The sequence below is a fragment of the Cygnus olor genome, chromosome 1 (genome assembly GCF_009769625.2).
Source record: "Cygnus olor isolate bCygOlo1 chromosome 1, bCygOlo1.pri.v2, whole genome shotgun sequence".
Lineage (NCBI taxonomy): Eukaryota > Metazoa > Chordata > Aves > Anseriformes > Anatidae > Cygnus > Cygnus olor.
Genome location: NC_049169.1, coordinates 95164007 through 95180788, shown reverse-complemented (window position 1 = coordinate 95180788; position 16782 = coordinate 95164007). Strand labels below are relative to the sequence as shown.

At 37.5% G+C, this 16782-nt stretch overlaps 1 protein-coding gene across 1 annotated transcript in view; it reads left to right on the top strand.

Moving 5' to 3' along the window:
• Positions 1 to 16782, top strand: part of CFAP44 (cilia and flagella associated protein 44) — a 43537-nt gene that overhangs the window by 2275 nt on the left and 24480 nt on the right. Inside the window, 13 exon segments of the mRNA XM_040570442.1 lie at positions 2803 to 2889; positions 3337 to 3429; positions 4206 to 4377; positions 5407 to 5569; positions 6631 to 6733; positions 7061 to 7277; positions 8781 to 8895; positions 9408 to 9572; positions 10793 to 10948; positions 11305 to 11352; positions 12369 to 12468; positions 13707 to 13801; positions 15644 to 15853. Of these exon segments, the coding sequence (XP_040426376.1) occupies positions 2803 to 2889; positions 3337 to 3429; positions 4206 to 4377; positions 5407 to 5569; positions 6631 to 6733; positions 7061 to 7277; positions 8781 to 8895; positions 9408 to 9572; positions 10793 to 10948; positions 11305 to 11352; positions 12369 to 12468; positions 13707 to 13801; positions 15644 to 15853 (1724 nt within the window).

The following is a 16782-nucleotide window of genomic DNA, read 5'->3' as shown; positions in this document are numbered from 1 at the left end:
GGTTTTCATAAAAAGAAGGAAAAAACAGAAAAAATTACTGAGAGGACTGTATCTTGAGTTAAACAAGCAGGACTTGGCAGATGGGGAGAAATCTGATATTTCCAAAGCAGAGCTAGACTTGAGGAAGACGCTTCAGTCTGGAACAGATGATAAGCGTGTAATTCCCCATGGCAGACAACTCTCTTGGTAGCAGAGCATTTCAATCCTTAGGTCAGTGTTACCTCCAGTCCAGAAAGACAGCAGTGGCTAGCCGGTAAGGCTTATAGTACTGTGCTAAAAGGAGTCACAATTAGAATCAATAAAGGGAAACAGAGTGCTGGGATCAGCTGAGTTCCTTCACAAGGAATAAAAGCATAAATGAAACAATTGCCTGAGAAGAGAGTTCTCTTAATGCCCAAGTTTACTGAGAATTTGTGAAGAAGCTTCTGTATGTAAGGGTTCTGTGTGGTGGCAAAATTGCCAACAAACCATCTTAGTTTTGAAATAACTGAGAGAACGTACCTGAATGAATGTATTTCTCCATTCTGAGGTGATCTGCGGCTTTTGAGAACGTAGCCAAGAGAACAGCAAAACTTCATTTTCCCTCAAATTGCCTAAGTTCACAGTTTATAGCACTGGCCACTGAATCAAAGAAAACCTGAATTCACTCCTGAGTGAATTGTCAGAAAGCAAGACGGTAGAACTGATGTGGATCTGGTACAGTGTTCTAAGTCAGAATGTCGAATTACTAGGATTGGAGGGGAAAAAATAAAAGCATCGTGGTAAGGCATTCTGTATGATTAGGGTTGACAAAAATTTCTGATTACCAGCCTGTTTCTTCCCCACTAGAATTGTCATACTAGCTTTACTTTCCACTATCTTAGTTTTCAGAGAGATGCATAACGTTGTCACAGTGAACTTGCATGGAAGCTTTCTTGGATCAGTCAATTCATGAAACCCAGAATCTGCAACAAAAGTAGATGTCCCCCTCTTGAATTTCCTCACAGTCTTAAAATTAATTAATTATTTTTTTTGGCACAGTGTTTGAATGCCATCACGGTAACATGCACAGTGAACATTGCAGTAGCTTTCTATAACTGGAACCCAGATATCGATGCAGGCAGAAATGTTCAGACCCTCTTTCAGCCTAAAGCATTTTCCAGAGTTGAATTAATTTATAATGAAAACTACTCTAGTCTTAATTTTTAGAAGATAAATGATTGCTAATTAGTTACAATAATTTGAAATGTTATAGCACTTTTCTCTATGGATATCAAAACACTTTGCTAAGATGGGTAAGTATTATTATCTCATTTTTCACAAGAGATAAGCGAGACAGCCAAAGGTGAAACGGCTGATACAAATTGTTCATGTCGTTACAGGGTTTGGAGTGAGAATCCAGGTCTCTGAACACTCCACCATATTTTTATGCAACTAGTGTGAAACTATTCCTTCAACTTCAATGACATCAGTTCTACTAGCTCACTAAAAACTCGTGAATTTCATTTAAATATTTGGAGATATATTGGAATTGTTTTCTTTTGATTTGTTTTCTGAATTTAAAACTTTCTGCATGGCTATTTTCAAGTTTTCCTCAGCTTCCCGAGGGGAAAAAGCTCATTTTAAATCTTATATGAAATTATGCAGCGAAGTCAGACTCTGGCAAAGCTTCAGAGCCTTCAGATGAAGATTGTGTAGGGTGGGTTGACCATGTAGTGACATGAATAACACATCTGCAATATTTCTTTGCCTTCACTGTCTTTCTGGAGGGTGGCATTATGTTTGGACACTTTGTTTTTCGTGAAATACCTGAAAAGACTGAGATGCCTCAAAAGATCTCTTTCCAAATGGATTCTGACTCAATGCCAGAAACGGGAAATGCATTTTAGGGACTTTCTCTTGCTGTCAAAGTCCAGCTCACACATACAAAGAAATGTGTTTTCATTCTGGCTATAGTTGTTATTCTAAATATTTAGATTTCTTTTAATTCAACTAATGAATTTCCTGAATTCTGATAATTTTTTACAGCTGTAGTATTTGTACAAAATTGCTCCCATGCTCATTTTAAGGCGTTTTTGTTTTTTGAAATAGAGACCACATTTGAAATCAAAAAGTGAACCAATTTAGAATAAACACAACATTTATCTTCTTTGGCTTCTTTCAGAGAAATTTATATAAATGATCAACGTGCTTGGTTTGTGTTTGAAAAATTCCAACCTTTCCCACCCCAGAGGACAGAGGTAACTAGGGAAATTGTAGCACTCTGAAAATAATAGTCTGAAAGCTGAAGAACTGATGGGGGGAGTTAGTTAAGCAGTTTATTGTTTTAAAACTGTGTTAATTTTATTAACTCAGTATAGTATGTTTTGAAGAAAGTCTTTTTTTTTTTTTTCCGTAAGGATTCATCTCTCCTGCTTCTCCATTCAAGATGTCTGATGATCCCAGAGTATCTATCTACTGATATTTTTGTGAAGTCTACCAGAAAGGTGGAAGAACAGCTTTGTTATCTCAGAAACAAATCTCACCCCAGTACCCTAAAGAGAAGCCCAAAAATGTGTGAATCTCTCTTCAGCTTCCCTTGTTACACAGTATTTAGATGAAAGTCTGTCTGTAGTGATGCACACAGAGCCCAGAGGTGCAAAAACTGAAACAACGAATTCACCCCGTAAAGTAGGACAAATCCTAGGATTATTCATATTTGTAGTATACAGGCAGAACACAAATATTATATCTGGGAATCTCAGAGCATTTGAGAGGAAATGAAAATAGTCTAACTGGCAGATGAAGGCAAAAATACTAGAAATTCCTCTTTACTGCCACCAGGTAAAGACGACATGCAATCTCCAGGTGAACAGGAGGGAGCAGATGAGAAGCCAGCAGAAGGTACACAGGCAGATCCCAGTGGTGTCCGTGAGTATTTTCTGCTGTTATATAGTGATTCCAGTACTGAACCTACAGCAGCTTCTGTCCAGTGTCTATTTGAGTCCACTCTGCATCTCATCTAACACACCAGATTTAGATAGCATGGGTAACAGAATCCACTAGCGAGTCTCCTGTGGAACTTTGAAAGATTTTTGATGCTTATGTTGGCATATTACTTTTGGCATTTGTTTGATCTTTCTATTACACCTTTTTCCTGTTATGGGATGTGTTTCCTTCCTTCCTCCTCCTAAGTTTTAAAATATAGTTATCTGAAAGCAAACTTCTGCCTATACTTGATGCTAAACAGCAGGAAGTCCATTTTTGGATAGAGGTTTTTTTTTTTTTATTTTTATTTTTTTTACTACTATAGAACTGTATTAAATTAGTCAAATGAATTCATACCCAAGAGACAATGATCCCAATTTTCCTTTGCAGAAGAAAGCAGAACTAGTCTTCCAAAGGAGTCACCAACTGCAGAGGAACAGGAGGAGGATGTGGAGGAAGTGGAATCAGACACAGAGAGCATTGGTGGGTACTGCTTTCCACTGAAGAGATGTTGGCTTGAACTTTAAAATCCCACTGCTTTCTAGTTTTCCTTTTTTGGCTGCTGTTGTTATGAACAGCATCTCAGACCAGTGCCATCACACTGCAGCTGAGTTTCGCTGCTCATTTTCTGTTGGCTTACATCATGTACTTCATCTGACTCCTTCCCCTTGCTGGTATCTGACCCCTCTGTCGGTTGAGGAGAAAAATAATTAACGTAAGGTGAAAAGCTTGCAAAGTAGGTAATAGGAATTCAGTCTGAGGTATCTGACTTGAATGCACTTTTAACAAGTGCTTATGACTAGTTGGCAGTATTCTGCATCACAGTGAAGAACTATGCTTGGTCACACATCAGCAGTATGCGTTTTCTGGGACAATGATGACTTATGGTGGTCTGCTGTATGTGAAAGAGCAAAGAGTACGTGCTTTTACTAGTTGTTTTCTATGACTATGTGTGTTCAGTAGCTGCTGAAAAGAGATATTTACAGTACTATTTGGTTTCTAAAGCAGAGACCTAAGTACCAAAGAAAGCTGAACTACTTCAGTATTAAAAACAATGTTTTTTAAAACATTCTCAATCTTTTTTTCCTGTAAGTTCTTCAAATTTGAGTGCTAACAGTGAAGTCTTTAAAAGCTGGAGGGAGGGCTTGCTATAGGCTGTTCAGGACAGGTTGTCACTAAGACGGAATGCCCCCCGTTTTCAGCTATGCTGATTTATGCTGAGTATAAATTTTCTTTATATTCCCACTTTTGACATGCAGCGGATGACTTGGAAGAAGAAGATAGTGCTGAAGTAGCCCCAAAGGCAGAAAAAAGGCCTGAGAAGATAGAACAGAAAATATCGGAAACTTTCTTCTATAACTGTGAAGATGTATATTCACGGCCATTTGTCACTGAAGACTCTGGGATACCAATTAACCTTCTTACTCTTGAGTATCCTTTCTGTTGAGGCTGTACAGATTTAAAGCTAAGGATTTCTTAATACATGTTCTTAAAACTATACTTGTATAATGTGGAGTACCCTGTGTGGTGTTAGTGGGATACCTTTGGTTGAAACATAGTTAAGAATCCTGACCAGTCATGGTCCTGGATGAATTTAATCTTAAACGTTTACTTGACCTCATAAATATTTCTTATTAGGCATAATTATTACTTTAGTAAGTACTCCCATATAACTAGATCAGTCAAGGTAATGTGATTAGGCAGAGAACTAGGGTAAGAATATTTCCAGCAAAGCTCTGCCTTTATATACTGTTGTTCCCCAATCAGCTGGGGGTGAGTACACAGCTGTGTATCTCGTATTTCTTCACAGAACTGCTAAGGAAGAAGTGTAGAAGAAACTATGTAGATTTGTAGCCTGCTGCTCGAAAGACCTAGCCTAGGTGGAATGAACGAAGCGATGCCAATCAATTGAGAGCTATGATAAGTTCTTTGCTAGGTACAGTCAAGTTGGATATATGTGACTTTTACAAGTGTTGGTGGTTTTCTCTGCAGACACAGTCAAGTTGCTGTTTAAGACTGGATTTCCCCTGCTCTACATCTGCCTTGTAGACATTTAACAAATAAGCCTGAGTAGCTCCTTGGTTTGAACTCTCAACTGTAGAATAGTTACAAGTAATCTGATGCACATTTCTTATACTTTGTTTGAAAATGGGTTGCTAAATTGGTAGAATATGAATTCCTTGCAGCCCCAAAGAGTCCAGCAGAGGCAAGAAGTGTACCCTGTAATGGAGATGGAAGGATGGATCACAAGTTTTAGAAGGTCTACACTTCTGCCTTCCCCTCAATTATAGAGACTTCATATAGTTTACCTTCACTGTGTATTGAAGAAAATTGTTGCCATCAGCCTTTTAGTCACCAGGCTCAGTATTCATCTCAGTTTTGGTTTAAGCATTTCTGTCCACTTAGTAAGCTTTTCTAGAAATCCGGTGTCAAATCTTTTCCTTATTACATTGTTCTCAGACATTCTTTTGGATATGACTGCAAAAGAAGTGTAAACCTGATGGTGATGGATAGCCAAACACTGCTATATATAGCAGGCAACCAGGTAGTGCTCCTGGACCTGAAAAATGAATCTCAAAGTTATCTCCGGAGCAGCAGTGGAGGTGGAATTGGGTTTATAACGGTATGGCTTTTTTTTTCTTTTCTTGTTTTAGGATGCTAGTCCCTCTCTATGAAGGGACATGGTCTTTTGGTTGCTTGATGGGATGTTCTGTAGTTGCACATGCATATACGTAAGAAAATGGTACAGATTAAAGGGATGTGTGGACCATGCAGTGCAAGCTACTCAGCCTGTCAGTATGATTGGCAGAGCACAAATATCTGCGTACCTGTCTCAGGCCCAGGTACCTTAAAGGACTGACAGGTGACAGCTAGGATTCATTTTAGGCCCTATTACATTCTTATTTTTTTATTTTAATATTTTGGCTCATACCAACTTTTTTTCTTGAACACTTTAATTTCTCCTATTCACAGCTGATACTAATTTAGTGTCTTGCCTGCAGTTAAAAGTTAGAAAATTAAGTACCTAGATAAACGAAGAGAAGAAGTATCTTGTTTCACTCTAGTAAACTCCTATGAAAAGCCTGAATCTCAAATCTTTTCTCTGGTTTTGTGGCACCTTTCCCTGTGAATAGCTCTGCCATCTCTCAGTTGTATTCCATATGAGCATGTTGTATTCCGTATGAGCAGGGCTTTCAGGATACCAGCCTCAGACCGTTCTGCTCCATTGTAAGCAGCTTCTTCTGGAAAATTATGCTACATCTGTCTATCTTCAGAACAACGTAATTCAGGATGTCTTTTCTGCAGCTTTCCACATGGATGGCTGCTGACCTAAATGATGCACATGGTACAATCAGCTGGTGGGTTGAGTGAGGTAGAAATATCAAAAGGATGCATAATAAAGGAGATTACTGTACAGTTTCACAGTTTGTCATGATTCTGCAGTATATGCACAATAATCCCATTTTGTGTGCATAATGGTTTTACCATTGTGTTTGTATAGTGACTTTATTCTGGTATTGAGCAATAGATTGGCAGTTGTTCAGGATAAACATACAGAAAAATGTAACCTAGTATGTAAAGCAATATCTTTTGACTAATGTGTGAGCAAATACAATAACTTAACTAGCAGAATAAAGACAAAGATGTCTTTACAACATGCAACAGGACTTTTGCTTTTTCAAGGCACACCCTACTAAGCAGTACTTCGCAGTAGGAGAAAAAGGAGAGAAACCAAACCTCATCATCTACGACTATCCTTCACTGAGGCCCTACAGAATACTACGAGGTAGTGTAAAAAGTACTATTTTCATTTTACACAAATGGGCCAGCGTTTATAGATCCCAGCAGATGGAGTAGTGGTTCACTTGAAGTTTAGAAAGAATTACAACCCTTTGATACTTCGCAGCAGAATAGGAAACACTAGTTTCCAGCTTTTTCATTATTGGACAGGAGAAAGCCTTTATTCAGTAGAAATAACCAACTCAGAACTATTAAGTAGTGGAAAAAAACCCAACAAACTGCAGTGAACGTTGAGCTCCTTTTAAACATATTTTTCTATTGTTTTTTCCTCTTTTCCATGCATGTGTGGATTGGGACTTGTACATTTCTTCAGGTGGAACAGAGAAAGCCTATGTTTTTGGCGATTTCAACCGTGCTGGCTCTTTGCTGGCTAGTATTGGAAGCAGCCCTGACTACATGTTGACTATCTGGGACTGGAAACAAGAAAAGATTGTGTTAAGGTCAAAAGCTTTTTCACAGGATGTTTACAGGGTCACATTTTCTCCTGATAACGAGGAACAGCTAACTACAGTGGGAGTAGGACACATCAGGTAGGTTTGCCAATTGTGATTAATACATATCAACTCTAAAGTCATAATGTCTAGATGATGACTAGCAGGAATGTATTGTTAGCAAACATTCACCAGCAGTGAATGTTATTTTACCTATTGCAGTTACAAAAGCAAGTCCTTCAGCCAGTGAAGTCTTTTAAACGCCTTTGCTGTCGATGATGCTTAGCATTGAATATCTATTCTACTGGCTCCGTTTTTGTAATTCCAACAAGTATTGGGGAGACTTAATACAAAAATATGTATATATACATGTCTTCTGGTTGTTAACGTAGCATGCATGCCTCTTTTGCCATCTGGGCTTTCTACCTTTGATTTATTGAACTCAGCTGCTGTTTGGGCAGACATTAGAACTGATTTCCATGTCATGGATCAGAAAGCCACTGATACCATCAAAAACTCACAACGAACTTTACAAATGGTATATTTCCATACACTGCCTCCTTTGGTAAGTTCATGGATTCTTTTGTAATAAAATAATAAATGAGAGCTTTAAACTTTTTGGGACAGGGACTAGCTTTGTGCTCTGTGTTTATCCAAAGTTCATTGTTAAAACAGCAGTGACTTAAGATATGACTTGGATGCTATTGTAATAGAAATGATACTTTTATAAAATTTCTCTGAATTTTATAGAGGATTCAGATCAAAACCTGAGATGTGCTCTGTATTTTGGTTGCAAGGTGGGTCTGAAACAAGAAATCACTTATTTAGACCAAGAATGGAAGTGGTTTAGAATATATTATTTATGGAAATCTAACAAAACAAACTCTCTTATAAACTTTCTTTTGAGCTAAAATGCTATGAATAAACTCTGATATAGCTTTGTAACAGAGATATACATGACACTTAACACAGATGTGGGCTCGAATTCCAATTTCTAACACCTATCTTAAATGTAATGTCTCCTGCACCATCCCTATTTGCTGTAGATGTTATTTTTTCTGTAATGCGGTAATTTAAAGCTATCTTTTATACTGCTAAAATAATATAATTAATTAGGAATAGCTTTGAAGATCTATGATAAAAGTTTTTGCTCACTGAGATTTTGCAGTCATGCTCAAGTGCATGGTGGTACTTGTATGAAATTTAGCGAGGAACTTAGTCCCTTGGATTTACAAAGTTGAACATCATACAGTGGAGATAGCAAGACGATAATAGATGTTATTATAATTACATGTATTGGTTGTATCAGGAAAGATATAGCTATGCGTTTTACGCTTATTTTAAATAATAGCTTAGTCTTCGTTCTACCCATGCCAAATCCTCCTCCCAGGTTTTCCATAGAGGTAGGATATGGAAAAGTTTGTGAGGTTACAAAGTTATATCTCATTTTAAAAAGAAAAACCCAAGGTCTCCTGTGAAAAAAAGAATAATAAATGAACATCATAAAACGGCATCCCTGGTAAGATTATTATAATGTCTGAGAGAGTAAAGAGCATGTCTAGGAAGCCTTTTATCAGAGAGGGATGTGTTTTCTATACTCAGGTTCTGGAAGATGGCTCTCACATTCAGTGGTCTCAAGTTGCAAGGAGCTTTGGGCAGGTTTGGAAAAACATCAGTGACTGACATTATAGGGTATGTGGAGCTACCTGATGGGAAGGTAAGTCAGAACAAGTTTAATTGATTTTATGTTCCCTCTCAGGTTTTGATATAAAGTCTACTGAGTTAGTTGGAGAATTACTATTTGCTTCTAAGTGATATGAATTAGACCCTCAGTGCACTGCTCTGATAAGCTAATATTGACATTAATTTGCCAAAGAAAATGCTTGCATTGTAATAATTGAAAAGTACGGTTAATATTGTAATTCCCAGACAAAAGATCTCTGTTGGCTTAGAGCTGAGGCTTCTCTAATGGGATAGTGAAAACCTTAGTGTACAGAAATATAAAGTGTGTTAGCCCTAATCTCAACCATTTCAGTGCATGTAAATGATGTCATATTCCTAAAAAGGTGAATCGTGTCTCCCTTTATACCTTCGCTTGGAAATATCTGTATATTGCTATTAATTTAATGCTTTTGTAGAAGGAAGCCACAAATGTTAACCATATTTTTGCATATATTTCTGTATGGTTAAGGGCAGGTGCTTAAGTGCTTCTCTTCCTCTGCATTGAAGGTTATCTCAGGGGCTGAGTGGGGCAACTTGCTGCTTTGGGAAGGGGGCCTCATCAAAGTAGAGCTCTGTCGAGCTGGACACAAGCCTTGTCACACTGGCCCTATCACCCAGTTAGTTTTGGACGAAGGAGAACTTACCACTGTTGGACAAGATGGCTTCATTCGGGTGAGTTCTTTTGCTCTGCCTTTAGGTGTGCAAAATTTTGGTCAGGAGGTAATTTATTTATTTATTTTTTTTTTCTGGAGCTCATTTATAGAGGCATTTTTGCATTACAATTGCTTTCTGAGAATGGCTTTTTTTTAGAACAGAATACAGACACATCTCCAGTGTAAATGTTTGAATCAAGTATTGTTTACACAAAATTTTCTGTTTCACAGTGGTAAATAAATCACCTTCTACTAAAATAAATCAAAATAATTTTCAGTGATTCTCTAAAAGCTTCCCTGCATTCTAACACTTTTTTTCATATGTTGTTTTGGTTAATCTTTATAATTTTCAGACCTGGTGATACATTGGTGTTATTTCAAATGATAAACTATGGCAATACTTGAAATAAATTTTCTGATTATTTTAATGCTGAGGTTATTAAAGTTATTAGTTAATTTCTATTTCATTTAACCTCAGAGATACATGCAATGAACTAGAGGAACAATCAAAAGAAAAAGCATCGAGCATCCTGAAGTTAACACACAATCCTATAAATTAAGGTCAAAATGGTGTATGTATCTATACCAGTTTCTGATCTCATCTGTCAATTGTCAAGGATTTTGCTATCTTGTTTACTTGCTCTTTAAGGGAAGACGTGTCTTCTGCTCATGTTTTATAGACCCAGATAATCATCAGGAAGCTATTCTAGACAACACAAGGTTCCAAACACCCTGTTTTTGTTGTTGTTGTATTTCATAAATCAATCTTAGCCCATTAGGAAAATTCACTTGATTCCAAGGTTCCAACTGATTTATATCACAGAGAAGAACATGGATGCGTTGGATTTCCCATTCTTTCTTCCATGCTGCCTCAGTATGAGCAATGCTCTGAGCTGTCAGATATCATTTAATTTCTGTAGCTCTGAGGTTGCCACGTATAGTTCTGCCAGTGCCAGGGCTGTATTTAATCTATTGTTATATCAGAATTGGAGAGGGAACTTTTGCATATACTTTACATTGCACCCAATTGTATGAGATAATATTTGCTGATTCTCACTGTTTTAGGTTAGATTCAGAACAGCGAGGCATATGTGACAGGTGTCATCTTCACCTATAGATTCTACCCTCCCCTGGTTTCTTATTATTTTGAATTTCCATATTAATTGTATATGAAAACATAATCTGACCTAATAAAAACCCAGTCTCTTTTTTTTCCCATTTTTTTTTCATTCCATGAAGGTGTGGAATTTTGAGACAATAGATGCTGCTGATTCTGTGGATGACACAGGGTTATTGGAGGTGGAGCCTATGAATGAACTTCACGTTGGCAGGAACGTCAGTCTGAATTTCATGTCAAAAGTTCATGACAGTGGACAGCCCATTTGGTATGCTCAGGTAAAATACACTCAAGTACGTACAGCCCTGTGGAGAAACACAGAATGAGAGAAGTAATGCTTGGTTATAGCAGGAGTACCTTACAGGTCAGTATATCTCTTTTCTGTAGATTTCGATCTTGGTAACATGTGAGACTATGACTTGCAGAGCCAGAGCTGCATAAGTGTAGGAGAATGTCAAAATCTATTATCCTGAACTGATGGAGAGGACAGATAGGACCAATAGCACTGCCTTCTGTCATTTCAGTTTCACAATGATAATCATTGAGGAACTTTTAAGGAGTCCTTGTGGGCAATTTTCCTTCCATGTTGAGTTTGAAAATATTTAGGTTACACGTTTTGGTTTTGCTTCTTCAGGATGCCAATGGAGCAATCTGGAAGCTAGATTTGACTTTTTCAAATATGGTAAGTTCATTTTTGTTTTTTCTTCTGATTTATTTCAATTCCCTTGCAGTTACTTCATTTAATTATATGGGATTCATCTACAATGAAGTTTGTGTTTCCAGCACAGCTGGAAATTTTAGCATTGATAAAATCTTTCTTCTTTAAAAAATATTTTCATAACATTATTGACTATAATGATTGTGCAGGATTATCAAAAGTCATTATTGATTTTTGCTTCCTTAATTTGAATTTGGCAACTAAAATTTATCATAAAGGAATTTTATTTTCATAAGCTGGAAATAAGTTGTATGAGTGCAGGAAGTGAGTTCAAGGAGTACTTACATACCCTATCTAGTTAGGTGTATTTAAAAGAGTCATTACTGTTGCCTGTAAATGACATGAAGAATTAGGAAAAACAAGGAGAAGATGAAGTGCACTTGATATGTTTTATCCAGTCGGCTACAAGTATTACTGCTGGAGATGTTTTTGATGATGAAAGAAATGACAAAGGTAAAATGGGGGCATTTAGTTTTTGCTCCAGAATACGCTGAAGTAAATTGGAATTTTCCCTTTGATTGGAATAAAGTTCTGGGCTAACAGATAAATAATGTTCCAAGAATTTCATGGTAAAAAGAGATGTATAAAACATGATATAAAAATTAACGTAAAAGATACATGACAAAAACTACAATTCCTTGGATGATGAAAAGATTTCCAAGGCAGTATAAGCCTAGGACTGGGAGCATTTTCTTTGCCTTTAGAGCAACAACTCTGTACTGAAAATATTCATTTCAGGTCTGAAACCACTTAATGAAAGTGGTTTTCCTGTATTTCCCCTTATTTACACATAGAAAATGATGGGATTTTGAAACAGCTTAATGTTCCTATACTAATTCGTTCATGATCTTCTTATGACCATTTGATTTTATTCTTTTTTAAACAAGGAACTCATGCCTGCCAAAGGTACAGCTGGTAATAACTTATAAGTGCAACTCCAACACGTAGCAGAATTTCTGGTTTTCTCTTTTGCACTGCAGACCCGTGATCCAGAGTGCCTGTATACCTTTCACTCCGGAAGTATTGAGGCTGTGAGTGTCTCTCCTGTGACATACCTTATGGCCACCACTGCTCTCGATCGTAAGTAATTCCTTTCCTCTGATACCACTGTCATCATTGTTTTTGCAAAGCAATGATGCTATGCTTGGAACTACTCTGTTTTGAATTGAAGTTGTGTATTTGCTCTTGAAAAGTCAATTTACCATCAACTGTTATTCTTGGATCAGTTCTTTTACAGTTAAGACAAATCATCAAAGTTTTGAAATAATACACTGGGAATGCTTAATCTTATAAGCCTGGGATATTAACGAGAGAAATTTTTAATGGGAAGCTTTGTAAATTCTGTTTGTTTTGAAGGAACAGCTGGAAAGATGACATTTGTATTGAATAACAGCATTTGTATTGAAGCTTCTGGATTGATAAGTGTTGGGATCTTTATTTTATAAGAAACTACATACATTTCTAGTATTGTGTAAGTTGTTATGAATAGTAATATTTATGGCTTTCTTAGAAAATGCAATAACTATCTTGCTCTCAACAACAGCTAATGTGTAATTACAGACATTAATTTAACTTATATAGATACAGCTATTTAGGCTTCTTACTGTTAGCTTACCATGGTTTGAAAGAAGAACCACAGGCTAGAGCATTAACAATGTCATTCATGCTGCTCAGAAAACGCTACAAGGTCTTTAACTCAATTCTTGTCAGCCGTATCTTGTCGTTTGCCTGTGTTATACGATATATATGCACTTCTAGCCTGAAGACAAACTTGTACCAGTTGAGCAAATGATACTTAGGATATATGCCATCTGGAATGGAATTTTATGCAGACCAATATATGTATCTACCAATCTGTTAATTTCACCTTTGATGAAAATGGATTTTTTTGGACAACCTCCCATTTTCCTCCATTTAAATATTTTGCTCCTTAGGCAATTCCGGCTATTAGCGTATCATCTTTTCCTATGTTGATAGTACAGATTTCCCTTAGAGTAGGCCACAGTTCTGTGATTACTCAAAAATTGCACATGGTGGTCAGCATGGGACTACTTATTACACCCCTCAGCTGTGACAACTCATGGGAGTGTGTAAGCTAAAGAGTGAAGAAAGCTATGTTTTGTTGATGAGCACCATGATAGCTGTGGTACTCTGTAACCACCAGGAATGTCTTTCCAGATGGACGTTTGGTACTCAAAGAGAAAAATTAATAACTTTCCATCCCGCTTTTCATTCAAATAAATAGACGTTTCACCATGAATCTTAAAATGGAAATGACACTGCAAGAAATAAATTCCTATTGTTTCCTTTTCACACAGGGTCAGTGCGTATCTATGATTTCATCAGCAACAGGCAGCTGAGTGAAATTCAGTTTAAACAAGGAGGAACAGCACTGACATGGGCACCTCGTGTTGTAAGTTTTTTCTTTTGTGTGTGTTAAGAAAAAATCATAAAGGGCCTATGAGCCTGCAAGCATAAAGAAAGGTGCTCACAATATAAAACCTTAAAGAAGTTACTGTTTATACCATGCTGGAATTTACTGTAGTAGCATGTGTGCATAAGCTTTTGTAGTAGTATGTATATATACAGTATATATATGCACAGTTTGACTTTACTGTGGATTGTCGTGTATCCAACTTTGTGTCTTTGTGAGATTTTAAAATCAGATCTCTGTATGCAGTCCAGGAAGAAATGATAGTTTATAGGCTAACAGCTTCTATTTAATCCAAGCCAAGTAATTGTCAATTAAAATGAGTTAGTTAACACATTTCAAAATGACAGCACAGACAATCCACAAACATTTGGAGATTAATCATAAAAAAATGTCACCAGAACTGATCATTTGTGGAGTGTGGGGTCTATCAGTTTTAGACATATTTGCTAATTTTAATTAAAGTAGTGTCTAGTTATGTTCTTAAGGAAACATAGCAAGCCTGGCAGCTTCGTTGAAAGCAAATTTATGGAGGAGAGTGCTTTACTTGAATTTCCGAGGCAAGGGTAGTCATCATTACAGTCTTGTGACTATAATTCTTGTCATGCAGACCTGCAGGGATGCTATTAGGTGATGACCTCTACATTCAAGAGGTAAGCTGATCACCACAATAAATTGTACATTACAAAACTGATTCAGATCAGTTTTACAAAAGTTAGTACTAAGCATAGGCTGAAAAAATCAGAAGTACTTAGTCTAGCTAGCTTCTTTTAAAATCCCATTAGATACGTACCCGTAGTTTAAAGTGCTTGAATGTACTTGAAAATTTGTGCTAAGAAAATTTTGTCCCGCATTTTTTGAAACACCTGTATCCTGTTACATCCTCATAGGCAAGCTGGCAAAGTGCAGATTAGGTAAGTGAACAGTGACATGGATTTTAAACTGCCTGAATGGCCAGGCCCCAGAGGGTAGTGATTAGCAGCACAAAGTTCAGTTAGAAGCAAGTCTCTAGTTGTGTACCCCAGGGGTCATTACAGGGACCAATACTCCTCATTAATGACCTGGATGCTGGGACAGAGTGCACCTTCAGTATGTTTGCGGATGATACAAAACTGGAAAGGAGTGGCCAGATAAATAGACCAGATAGCTGTACTGCCCTTTGGAGAAACCTGGACAGGCTGGGGATTCAGGCTGAGAGGAATCTCATGAAGTTCAACAAGGGAAAATGCAAAGTCCTGCATCTGGGGAGGAATACCACAGACATGAGTACAGCTTGGGGGCCTACCAGCTGGAAAGCAGTTCTGCAGAGAAGGATCTTGGGATCCTGTTGGATGTCACGAAATCTGTGCCCTCATGTCTTCAGAAATCGTGCTCACATTCAATGCCAAATATTATATTCAGGGTAGTATAATAATTTCTTTTTGAGTTCCAACTCTTCTGCTTAAGAAGAAGATACTGATATATATGTATATCAATATGAAACACCTTTTGCTCATAAATTGCAACTACATCCTCACTGATATTGCCAGTCCCAATGGCATGTCATCAGTAAAAAAAAAATGTGTGTGTGTATATATATATATATATATATATATATATATAAATTAAAACAACCTCCTTCCACCCCTAGTCTTCCCCCTCCCTTTATGGTAGCATATTAGAAAGGATAAACAAGATTTTCCATGTATGGAACATTCTTTGTGCTTTAACGCTGTGTCTGTGTAAGGTGAGTTACAGGTTAACACCAAAATACGTGACACAGATTTTTATTCTAAACTCACTGATGTACATTGGGATTTTTTTCCTTCCTTCTTCCACTCAAAGGTAAATCCTAAAGGAGGTCTAATTGCTGTGGGCTTTGAAGATGGCGTTGTCCGCATAATTGAGATTTATGATCCCAAAGGACTGGCTATTCTCAGAGGACGGACCAATATAGGTAACGCAGAGATGAATCTGAAACAAGCTTTCAAACCTCATACTTCTGCAGTTACGGCCTTGGCTTATGAACGAGATGGAGATGTCCTTGCCACAGGGGTATGTATTACTTCATTTGGTTATTTTTTAACCCACAAATGTAGACATTATTTAAAGAAATAAGGCAAAGTTTGGTTACTGACAATGCAGTTATACTTCCATTATTGCTGTTGATCATTTCTTGTAGTTCTCTGTAGTGCTGGGGGAAGAGATGGATCTGTTTGCACACACTTTTGTTATATGAAGGAAACCAACCATGCAATCCATACCATCATTCTGTGAATTACTAGACTGTTTAGTATGAATTCTGTAATCCATTTTGAAGATGCATTTGGCTTATTTTGGAATTAGTTTAGTAGTATCTTGGATTTAGTAAAAGCAAGTTCATTCGTACACCACCTTGGCAGCACTCCAGCTGCTACCCAACACTGGTTTGCATTACAGCACGGTTGACCGATCAGGTTGTCAGTGTGCCTGCTAGGCTTTGAAATGACTTCTACTCAGTGGGGTATCTCTTTTAAAAAGCTGGCCTTCAGCCATTAGCAGTTCAGTTGCAGTTTCATATTCCTTGATTGCCATGTATTTCATTTAGTGCAAAATTCAAGCTGCCGTGCTTCATCCTGTGCACCAGTTATGGATTTTCTTAGTATCTGAGATCAGCCTGTGCTGTCGTGTCTTACAAATCACCTCTGTAACGAGCAGGTGCATGACAGCATTGCACAGTAAATATATGTGATACTGAGATGAGAGAAATATAAATGAAAGCAGAAGGTGAAGAGAACAACTCAGTGAGTACTTCAGAGAGCCATTCCTAATATGAGGGTTTTCTGGGAGCAGCAACAGTGGGGCTGCTCCACTATGGTGGCCTCAAGACAAGCAAAGGCAGTGCCCCAACACAGGGCATGGTCCCACAGGGCCTGAGCTGGGTGAGCAGAGCAGGGCTGGTGACAGCAAACACTTCCACCAACAGTCCAACATCCACGAGTCAA